The following is a 12,176-nucleotide window of genomic DNA, read 5'->3' as shown; positions in this document are numbered from 1 at the left end:
AAAGCCAAAACAAAAACAAAAAAACAGACCATGCTCTCCCCATCCAGAACACTATTACTGAATTTTTAAATAAAAATAACAAAACACATACAATTAGAAGATTTAAACAGTACAGAAAGGCACAAAAAAAAATGAGGTAAAAGCCTCCTCTAACCCCTCTCCTCAACGTTTATAACTCAAACATTTCTTGTGATTATATTTAGAAAAGGAACCCCCATTTTAAACATATTTTCTGAGCCCCTGAAGCTAAAAGAAGAGATGTTCAGATCAGAGCCAAGATTCAGAAATCCATTGGTACTAATCTACTACTGCAAAAAAGGATGTAAAGTGCTTCAAGAGCATCACTGCCAAGGCCTAAAGGATTGAAGTCAATAATTCTCACACAATCATCTTGCCCCATGATGCCAGCAGACTAAAAGAAAGGCATTCCTGAAATTTTTAATTTCCTTTACTGCTCCAGGAAATGCACCAGAATCTTCAAAAGGATTCTTTCTCAAAGTGTTTCTTAGAACAATTTTAAGCATTATCCTCAAATCCTGTGGGAATATTTAATCCAACTCAAAATTTCAATAGGGTTTTTAAATCTGTGGCCATTTAATCACTTCCTTGCCTCAAAGATAAGAGCTAAGATTAAAATTCTTTTTTAAAGCAAGTGATGCAATCTTTGAAAAATATCAAAACATTTTAGAGCACAACGTGAACACACGGAATGATAACTTTCTATAGGATCATGAGATTAAATTTTTAAAATTAGAAACGGTTTATTAAAAGAGACAAGATTATAGATATTTTTCTCAATTTTGTTTTTTTTTTACCTCTTCATCCCATGTGAAATGATGAATAGAAACGTCATTTGGCTTTTGACAGAGTTTTATTTCTTGCTGAGTGTCCAGCTGTGGAGATGGGTCCCAGAAGTTGCGTTCACAGGCCTGCACAGTCCAGTCCAGGATATCCCAGATGATGAGCTCTCCAACATGGGAGCCAGTTACAAAACTCAAATCTAGGCAGAGTTCATAGATGTCTCATTATTGACCATTTACCTAAGCTAAACATAAAAATGAATGAACTGCCTAGTAGTATTGCTCTATAAAATCACAATGTTTAGAACAGTGAGGTAACTAGACAAGCCAAACAGGAAGATTATCAGAAATAGACTCAAGCTTACTTAGAAATTTAGTATGTGATAATGATTGCATTTCAATTCAGCGAAGAAAGAAATACCTCATGCTGGACTATTTGGTTAAGTATTTGGGGGAATAAAAACAAAAGAACCTTACCTTGGATCATACACAGTGAAGAGAAGCTACACTTCTGTTTCTCCTTTACTCCCACACTCACCACATGCCTGACACCAGATGCGTGGGGTTTTCCCACACCAGGCAATTCTGCGACACCAGCTGAGTGTCCCTACAATTCAACTCAACTTTGATACTGTCTACCTGGAGATAGTGTCAGATCCCCCAAGTTAAGGACTCAGTCCTGCAAGACTTCTCCCACTTCAGATACTAACTGCAAATCCAGGTTGTTACCTGTGTTTCTGACCAACTGGCTATAAATCGAAGAGTCCCACATCCCCTCATCAGGTTCATTTAATTTGCTAGAATGGCTCACAGAACTCAGAAAAAGTTTACTTACTTTATTATACAAGGATATGATAAAGGATACAGATGAACATCCAGATGGAGGAGATGCACAGGGCAAGGTATGTGGGAAGGATCGCAGAGCACGCATGCCCTCTCTGAGCATGCTGCTCTCCCAGCACCTCCACGTGTTTGGCAACTCAGAAGCTCTCTGAACCCCGTACAGTTGGGATTTTTATGGAAACTTCATCACATACGCATGATCGATGACTAACTTCACGTCCAGCCCCTCTCCCCTCTCTGGAGAATTGCCGCGGGGGTGCGTGGCCAGTGGCCAAAAATTCTAAGCTTCTAATAATGGCTTGGTCTTTCTGGTGACCAGCCCCCATCCAGGAGCCCATCAAGAAAGAGTAGCCTCATTAGAACAAAAGACACTCCTATCACCCAGGAAATTCCAAGGAGCTCTGTCAGGAAATATTAGACCAAATATTAGAACAAAAGATGTTCCTTGTGCTCTTATCTCTTGGGCAATTACAAGAGTTTTAAGGAACTCTGTGCCAGGAACTGGGGGCAACGACCAATATATATATTTTCTGTTATTTCACATATACCAAAATAAGTTTCAAACAGATTAAAACATTAAAGGTATTTAAAGAACTGAGGAAAATAAAGGTGAATGTTTTATGAATATGAATATGAATAAGTTCATTTCTCATCTGTGGAGAGAAACAGGCTCCTAGTTCTAATAGTGGGAACGTTAAGACAGTAGTAATCTTTCCATGACCTTCTTTTCCATCCCTTTCCCTCCTCTTTCCAATCTCACTCAAACTACAAAAGAACCAGAGACGGTAACAAGTGAAGATCCTTCTAGATTCCAATTCTGCATGCGTCATTATAATAGAGTTAACCTACTGAGACCACACAGCTGCCTGCTCTGATCTCCTCCAAGTGTCTGTAATTCATCTTTGTAATAGCAAAGTACCTGAGCCCAGTTAGAATTTTTCACTAAAAATAAAATGCTGGCACTGACCCGAGTCAGTATAGTTTGCTATGTAAATTATCCCAAACTAGTCATTCAAAATGTTTCACACCAAACAACCTCGATGTGTTTTATATATAGGGATGGATTTTCATCCTATGCAATTATCAAAAGTCACTTAGTATGAAAATCTCACCTGATACCTGTCTACCCATCCCTCAGAAGTACTAATACTTTGTGACTACCATACCATGCTGTCAGTACAAAACAAGAAAAGGAATAAAATAAAGAAGCAGCACCCAGAGCCTTTTGCCAGAAGAGATAAGCAAGGTTATCTTGTATGTCTGTCTTAGAAAATCTCTGCACAGGCATTCAGACCTCACTGGCAAACCTGGTATTCATTATCCACATTTGTAGGAGTTCTCTGTTGTACCATTCTAAGGTTGCCCTAGGGCCACCTCAATGAAAATGCACTTTTCCTGTGAGTTATAAACCCAGTAACTGGCCACATCTTTCATTGGTAATTGGTGGGGATAAAGAAGCAGGGCTGAAAGTGGAACTGGGACTTGTACAACATAATCATTTCAGGATTGCCAAAACCTGCAGCATGGCAGACGCGTCTATATACGAGGTAAGACTGTCACAATATCATTCTCAAATTTTACCAGACTACTTGTCCATATGTGATTCTTAAATATGCTTTTGGCTTACTTATAGTCTGTAGTGTAATTTTATAATCATGGAATTTATAAACTAAAAAGCACTAGGGGTTTTCTGTAATTTTTATTAACAATTTTTTTTTTTTGCTTTAGCTTTCCATTTTCCTTCCCTTAAAAAGCTAGCAAAGAAATACTTGAAGAAAGCTTTCTTGGTTAAACTGTTATAAGCTTCTCTGTACATCACACAGCAAGAGAAGTGCCATGAGGTTAAGGCTACCTCAGGAACATCCCATCACCTTCATTAAGGAAACATGCCAGGTCCTGGTACCAATGCTTCACTTCTAAAATGGGACAACTAGGCATGACCACTGTAATGGCCAAAACACTGCTGTGCTTTTCTCAACAGCTTTAGGGCCTTGGAGCTTCTCTGGCTCAGTGTCAGAGGGACTTCCAAATAAGAACCTGCCTTTTGTGCTGCCATCATGGCTAGAAGAAAAGGAGCCCCCAGAGAAAAATAAAGTGGTGCTCCTAATATTATTATTTCTAATAATATAGTCGTCAGAAAGACTTGCAGCTGGGTTGAACAAGCAAATGGCTATTGGAGAGGAAAATTTTGGAACTGGAAGGGACATTCTCACTGATGTATCTGAAAATGTGACTGAACAGCATACAAACGGAGACTACACTTAGTGCTGTCTGTTCCCCTTTCCCTCTGCCTCATGTTTCTACAAAGTATTGCTCAAAAACAGCCAACCCAGATCTCAGATCAGGGGGTGCAGTCCAGTCCCCTTACAACATCATATTCATGGCATCCTTACAGGACCCTCTTATAGTGTCCTCCAGACTATCAAACTGAAGCCACCCAGGAGTCCTCCCATCTGACCTCAGAACACAGATCACCCAGGAAAGCTCTGATGATATAAGGTGTCACTTTATTTGAAAGTGAAGTAGCTAAATCCCAGGATTTGTGGTTTGTGATCCTATCCTGTCATCTGATGTCAGGTTCGGCTCACAGGAGCTAACTCATTAAAATCATTATAAAGCCAAATAGAAAGTCTGGCAGGACTTCCCCGGCAGTCCAGCGGTTAGGACTGTGTGCTTCCACTGCAGGGGGGGGTGGTTCAATCCCTGGTCGGGGAACTAAGATCCCACGTGCCATGCGGCCAAAAAGTAAAAAAAAAAAAAAAAAAAAACAACCAACACACACATCCATGAGGAAGGGCAGATATGACCCATTTTCTGCAGACCTTTAGTTTGGTGTTATTCTCTGACTCTTCAATCATAATTACAACTGGCTTGAATCCAGCTCATTCTACTGTAAGTAGAGTGCTATATAATTTGTACTGTGTGATCTTCCAAAGAGAAACTAGCCAGGACCATTTGCCAAAAAAGTCAAAATGTTGGGCTTCCCTGGTGGCGCAGTGGTTGAGAGTCCGCCTGCCGATGCAGGGGACACGGGTTCATGCCCCGGTCCGGGAAGATCCCACATGCCGCGGGGCGGCTGGGCCTGTGAGCCATGGCCACTGAGCCTGTGTGTCCGGAGCCTGTGTTCCGCAATGGGAGAGGCCACAGCAGTGAGAGGCCCGCATACCACACACACACAAAAAAAAGTCAAAATGCTACCAAGCATTAATACTGATAGCCTACAACAATCATCCCACAGCTACCAAGCAGCACCTGAGCTAAGTATGCTCTCTCCTCTGTCATCCCTTTTCTCTGCCCAACTCTATTCTTCCCCTTGTGCCTAAATCTAAGACCTAACAATCTATGAAACTTGATGAATTCCACTGGTTTAAACCTCAGAAAATAAAAGACTGCCAATCCCTACTAATTAATAGCATTATTTTCATCATGGTAATTCCAGAATTCTAGAACAAAACAAGACTAAAGTTCAAAACAGGTTAAAAAGTTAAAAAATTTTTACATAATATCAACACGTACACAATGAGCTTACCATTGACATTAACCAGTGAGAGAATATTATCCTGGTGATCAAGGAGGCGCTTAACTTGAAGAATATCCCATCCTAGTGATCCCTCTGTGGGTGCTACCAGCCTGAAAATTACTAAATGAAAAGACAGATATAATTTTATTAAAATGGTCAAAGATTAAAGTTATATTTCTGCTCAAAAACTAGCATTTCATTAAGTGAGAAATACCTAAAATACTGAAAAACCCATCTCCAAAGACAGCCTTGTTCATACTACTTTAAAATATTTCTTTCAAATGCTTGAGATGTTTGAAATGATCTCCTAAAATCCCAAGTGAGTGTGTCCTCAGAGCTCTGTTCCTTTATTAAAACTCTTCTAAACCCACTACCAACCGTGAAGCCTCTGAACAAAAAAATGCAAAGTACAAAAGATAATGTGAAACTGCTCAGTGAGTCCATAAATATAGTCTCTATAGACAAGTATTCACAAGGGTCACATATGTAATAACTTTGAGGAAATAAAACAAATATGAATTAGATCAGAAGATAAAAGAGAAGCAATAGGGCTTCCCTGGTGGCGCAGTGGTTGAGAGTCCGCCTGCCGATGCAGGGGACGCGGGCTCGTGACCTGGTCCGGGAAGATCCCACATGCCGCGGAGCAGCTGGGCCCGTGAGCCATGGCCGCTGAGCCTGCGTGTCCGGAGCCTGTGCTCCGCAACAGGAGAGGCCACAACAGTGAGAGGCCCGCGTACCACCAAAAAAAAAAAAAAAAAAAGAGAAGCAATAGTCAATTCTAAAAAAGGATTAATAGAAAAATCCTGGACTTCTGAACCAGGATGAGTACTCAGAGCTGATAGCCTTGCTTAGCTATTGATAATAAAAGCCTCAAAGTCACTGCAGCTAGTGCACACAGAAATTCTATTTCCTGTTGAGGGGAACCCTCACATTAGAAAAAGAGAAATTGGTATGCAACATTTAAAACCAAGTACATGGGCACAAGCTTAGTCTTAGAAATAGAAAAGATCGTACATTTAAAGGAATAAAACTTATTTTTATAAGGAAAAATGGCACAACATATTTATTTTATAAGACTAAGTAAAATGCAGAACCTCGTTTTAAAGAATATTTGTATTTTTTATAAATTATTTTCAGAATAAAACCAACTTTCATTTCTTCCTTTTTTTTAGCTAATATTCTAACTTCCGTTGAGGCATTAGTGTTGCTTTTATTACTATTTCAATGAATTCACTAATTCATTCAATAAAAATCTCTTATTTTAGAAATTAGCCAGATCGAAGAGGACAATAAGTAGGAGGACAAGTCCAATACACGGTGACAACAGAAATGAAGGCATAGAGGTTGGGGAATCCCAAGCAATTCAGTGTTAACAAGCAAGTGATACAGGACTCAAAGGAAGCAGGAGGGAAATAATGGAGGGCATGATTTGATATGTTGAAAAATCTGGACTTGTAGGCTACTCGTGTCCTTACATGGGTCCCTAGGGCAAAGATTTCTTTCATCTGGAGCAAAAATGAGAAAAAATAAGGACTACATAAGTTTCTTTTATAAAACTAAATGTATTCAATTTAAAGTCCTATTCTTTTTTTCTGAGATCATGTTCTTCATATTTTGTTGTTTAAAACTTATTTTTATAAAATCAGGGTGGTAAATGGTAGTTTGGTTTCTGGTTTGGGATTTTTAATGTTTTCACTAAACAAAATAAAAACTGGCAACTCTATGTTGATCTCCACAAGTTTGACCTTTTGTACTAATCAGAAATTTGAGAGTTCAGAAACAACTGATGTAGGCAATCGGAAGCCACTGAAGCTTTGAAGCTTGCATTTTTTTTTAAATTAATTTTTACTGGAGTATAGTTGTTTTACAATGTTGTTTTAGTTTCTGCTATACAGCACAGTGAAACAACTATACGTATACATATATCCCCTCTTTTTTGGATTTCCTTCCCATTTAGGTCACCACAGAGCTGAGTAGAGTTCCCTGTGCTACACAGTAGGTTCTCATTAGTTATCTACTTTATACATAGCATCAATAGTGTATATATTTCAATCCCAATCTCCCAATTCATCCCCCGCCCCCTGCTCCGTATACATACATCCAGTCTCTACCTCTGTGTCTCTATTCCTGCTTTGCAAATAAGTGCATCTGTATCGTCTTGAAGCCTGTATTTTAGATAGATCCCTCTAGCATCTACTAGAAAATGTATCTGGGAAGCACTAAACTAGAGGAGAAGGCATTTGAGAAGCAGTAGAGGAAGGAAGACAAGTTAGGGGACTATCACAACAGAGCAGGCAAAAGAGGAGATGAGTACCTGAATAGAGCAACAGTACTGAGATGGAAAGAAGTGGATCAAAATATTTACAGCAGCCATCCTCAAAGTATGGTCCCACACCAGCAACCTCAGCACTACCAGAGCACCTGTTAGAACGCAGAAGCTCAGGCCCCACTCCAGAATTAGTGAATTAGGAACTCTGGGAGTAAGGCCCAGTAATCTGTGTTTTTAACAAGTCCTCAAGTCATTCTCACGCACACTAAAATGTAAGAACCACTGAGTTAGAGTAAAACCAGCAAAACACAAGTGATTGACACAGAGGAAAAAGGCAGGGAAAAGCTAGACGTCTTTCCAGGTCAATAAAGAACATGGGAAAACTGAATTTCTGCAAGGAAGGAAAAAGAAAAAAAAACTAAACACAGAATTGTATCTTTAGAAATTACTTTATGAAAAGAAAGAATAAGCATAGGGTCTAGAAAATTACTTCTCAGACATGATTACACACAGAAAGTTCAGTTGAAGAAAGAGAAATGTGACTGCAAAGCAGTAGAGCCTGCAGACAACAGTTTATAAATGGTGAACAATTAACTCATGGCTCACTGGTATCTGCAAACATGCCAACTGATGGTCATAGCAAATCTCAAGGCTGGTCTCTAGAAGCAGCAGCACAAGTAATAGCAAATGCCCTCTGGGCTACAAAAATTCTTCAAGAAAAAAGCAGCTTTTAAGAAGTGTGCTTACTCTATCACTTCTCAGCACCCAAATTTCATCCATAAGGTAATGAACATAGAAGGTTTTTTTTTACTGCAGGCTCCTGTCAGTAAATGAGTTAGCCAACAGTCAACAGCTAAGAAAGTGTCCTTGAAACTGCATGTTTATAATCAGTTAATACATTTACAAAATTCCTGTTGCTATCCCTCCTTCTGCTGTCCCACTAGTCTGAGGGAAATGGCATAAACTCCCCCACAAGAAAATGGGCCCCATTCTGGCTTCCTGAGGCAAAACCTCCACAGTTCCTATCTTAGTGAACTCCCCAAATAATCCTCCTCCAACACTCCCAACTCAAGCTTTTAGTTTCCAGAATGTTGATAGTTGTTTTATGTGGCTAAAGTTTTTGCTAAGTAAGTGTGTGAGTGTGGATCAGCAACAGAGAGGACTGTGGAATGTAAATGGCCTTCTCTAGCATCAGAGGAATAGGGTTACCTTGCCCACTTGGCTATGTTAGACCAAGTGTGGTAAAAAACTGACCTAAGATCTTGAAAACGTCTTGGGTTCCACATCACTTCGACAATCCCAGGAGGCCAAGACTGGGACGGGAAAGATGTCCCTTGAATTAGTCTTTCTGAAATGTGTATACAAGGCTAGTTTAAAATTTTTAAAAAGAAGAAGAAATAAAAGAAAAAAAGAGTCATACTCACTCAGTTCTTTGCCAACTGCTGCCACAACACAGTTCTTAGGTATTTCAATCAAAGCACTGATCCCTTCACAAAAACATATAAAACGAAGGTTAAATTATTTTCTTCATGGATTACATCAAAAACAAAAACATTCTCAGATTTATGTTGGTCATTCCTATAAAGGGGATGGTAACTATAAAGCACGCACAATTTGCTACATCACACTTCCGTGCTTGCTTACATATGGAAAATGATTTTGTGAAAAGTAGGTGAGACCTCTGGAAGACATTATTGATTTAAGAGTAGGAAATGCTCTTTGAATATTTTTACTATTGTGGTGAACTTATTTACCAGGGAACCCTTAAGATAATCATCATCACCATTTACAAGATGGCTCGCTCAAATGAGATATAAAATTGGCATGCTCCTCAATGTAAATTTAAGAAGCCTGGGTGGGCTCCCTGGCAGTAAATGAGTGAGCCAACCGTCAACAGCTAGGAAAGTGGCCTTCAAATAATATGTTTATAATCAATCAACCCATTTACAAAACTCCTTCTATTACTAGAATAATCAGATTCAACATTCCATCACATTTCATTTATTAAGCATACAATTCTAAGTATCTTTTTATAGCTGAATCATGAAATGATTTTAGGGTAACCATAACTTCTATAAGATATGTTACGTTACTTTCTATAAAATATGTTACATTACTTCTGTCAGCAAAAAATATTCATGTATTAGATTTAGAACCACCACATGTGTTGGCAAAAAACCCTGTTTATTAAAAGTTCACTTCTCCATTATAAAATATATGTAATTTTATATATATGTAATTTATAACATATACACAAATTTGGAAAGTATTCTACTCATTTACTTTACCTTCCCACTTGGGGAGTATTTCTGGCCAAAATCTTTTCTCCACATACTGTTTTAACAGTATGTTTCTATTTTCCCATGTTTAAGACGGGGGGATGATGGTGTGGTGGAGGAGAAAGGGGAGGAGGAGTGGTACAAGAAGTAGAAGAGATAGGAGAGCAGGGGAAGGGGTAGCAGAGGAGAATTCCAGATGCAGAAAACAGCTTGTTTAAAAAAATGTTTATTAAATTATTTATGAAATAAAAATACTAGAAACTCATTAATCCAGAAGTAGCAACTTAATACACAGAATCACAGAACATATTGCTGGAAAGGGCATGGATGTCCTGTTTTCTAGTCCAAGCCTCCTTCCATTGCATCAGACTGACTAAGATTATCTTTGCTTATTTCCAAATACGTAATAACTGTTCTAAAAGCCCTGCCAGTCCATAAATCAAGCAAGGCTTACTGAAAGGAGCTTTATAAGATAAGGGTCTAAGAGTACTGCTAAATCCAAATCATGAAAAGCTCACCAATGGCAACCTAAGGCCTTTTCAAAGCTTTCTAACTGATTTCCTCAAAGATTTCTGCTATATCTTGAAACACTGATAAACAGGGCAAACTGTGACTACTTAATGTACAGTACTCAAAGATAACTCGTAACAGGAATGGGGACTGCAATAATAGGTGGTTATTTCCATTAACATACAAAAGGTGTTTTTAGCCCTGATTTCAATATTTCACAACATAATTACTAATAATTCATGAAATAAAAATTCACAGATACCCACAGGCTAGTATAAGAAATAGGAAGGAAAATGTATATGTAAATAAAGAGATATAACTCATGATAATAGTAAACACGAAAATACACTCTAGATTCAAACAAGATTACTAGTGATTGAACACTGAATTGAGAAGTTAAACTGTAAATCCTAGTAAGGTATGGATTTAGTTTTGCTAAGACATCATATTAGTTTTCTGGTATTTTATAATACCCATGTGGAGATAAACTAGTTCCAATAATGAAGTGTAAATGAAGTTTAATAACAAAGGCATACCTTGGAGATATTTCAGGTTTGGTTCCTGACCACCAAAATCAAGCAATTCTCACAATAAAGCAAGTCACACAAATTTTTTGGTTTCCCAGTGCACATAAAAGTTATGTTTACACTATACTGTCATCTATTAAATGTGCAAAAGTATTATGTCTAGAAGACAATGTACATATTAGTACCTTAATTTAAAAATACTTCATTGCTAAAACAATACTAACCACTGTCTGAGCCTTCAGCCAATCATAATCTTTTTGCTGGTGGAGGGTTTGAAATATTTCAAGAATTACCAAAATGTGACAGAAACACAAAGTGAACAAATGCTGTTGGAAAAATGGTGCCAATAGACTTGCATGACTCAGAGCTGTCACAAACATTCAATTTGTAAAAAATGCAGTATCTACAAAGCCCAATAAAGCGAAGTGCAATAAAACAGGGTATGCCTGTATTCTTTCTAGGATGTCCATGGGTTCATTTCACTACTTTTAGAAACAAAAATAATAGTGTATCACATGACTTCAAGGTTACTGTCATTTAAATTTACTCATTTATACTTAAATATTTTTACTCTGAATAAATTTTTATTTTTTAAGTTCCTTGATATCAATATAAGTCAAAACTGATTTTTCTTCTATTAAAACCAAAAGTATATGTCAACAGAATTCTGAGAAAATAGAATTTTATTAGTAAGTTTGCACGTGAGTGAAGTTTCTTTAGTAAAACCAACGGTAAAATGAGGTCATCCTTACGAATCTATTCAAAGTCTGATGACCCTACAAATAAAGAAAGAAAATGCTATTGTAAAGTCATAAAGATCTGCTTCCAGGTGTCAACATGCTCATCAAACTCAGTTTAAGACATGGCCCAGAAGCATATATGAAAGGGTTTTTCTTGATCACTTTTGAGAAATTCTGTTAGAAAGGAAGGGGAAGCCAAAGGAAGGGGGATCTTTTCCTTTCAACTTGAGATGGAAATATATTTTACACAACCCTTAACCTGAATTGGAGAAATACGGCTACATCTTATATTCAGAATTAAAAAGAAAATGTATATTTCCTTTGTATTCATGGAAAGTCTCTTTGAAGATTCACTGTGTCTTTTTAGAGTCTATCATGGTTCACAATTACCTTGATTTGTTTTTACCTGTATCAGAAAGGTGACTAGTCTTACACAGGAGATCTAATTTTCGGTTCCACACACAGAGGTCATTCCCACCAGAAAGCCAAACATCTAGTCTCTGAAGAAGAGCTAAACACTGCAAAATTCATGTGAAATAGTTATCAGTTTAGAAATTCAAGCATTCATCGGTGGTTTTAAAATATGTCCACAAGTTGATACCCTTTCCCTTCAAGAGGTGGAGCTTGATTCTCTTCCCCTTGAATGTGGGCTCTGCTAAGTCACTGGCTTCCAATGAACAGAATGAGG

At 38.0% G+C, this 12,176-nt stretch overlaps 1 protein-coding gene across 2 annotated transcripts in view; it reads right to left on the bottom strand.

The window, feature by feature from the left end:
• The window catches only part of WDR41 (WD repeat domain 41), a 42,997-nt gene that overhangs the window by 7,442 nt on the left and 23,379 nt on the right, over positions 1–12,176 (bottom strand). For both annotated transcript variants that reach the window (XM_060009281.1, XM_060009282.1), the window contains exons 6-9: positions 11,895–12,006; positions 8,857–8,919; positions 5,173–5,283; positions 816–1,000 (exon numbers count right to left, since the gene is read on the bottom strand). In XM_060009281.1, coding sequence (XP_059865264.1) covers positions 816–1,000; positions 5,173–5,283; positions 8,857–8,919; positions 11,895–12,006 — 471 coding nt within the window. The remainder of the gene's footprint in view (positions 1–815; positions 1,001–5,172; positions 5,284–8,856; positions 8,920–11,894; positions 12,007–12,176) is intronic.

This window comes from Delphinus delphis, chromosome 3 (assembly GCF_949987515.2).
Source record: "Delphinus delphis chromosome 3, mDelDel1.2, whole genome shotgun sequence".
In the NCBI taxonomy this organism is placed as follows: Eukaryota; Metazoa; Chordata; class Mammalia; order Artiodactyla; family Delphinidae; genus Delphinus; species Delphinus delphis.
This window is presented reverse-complemented; position numbering and strand designations above follow the sequence as displayed.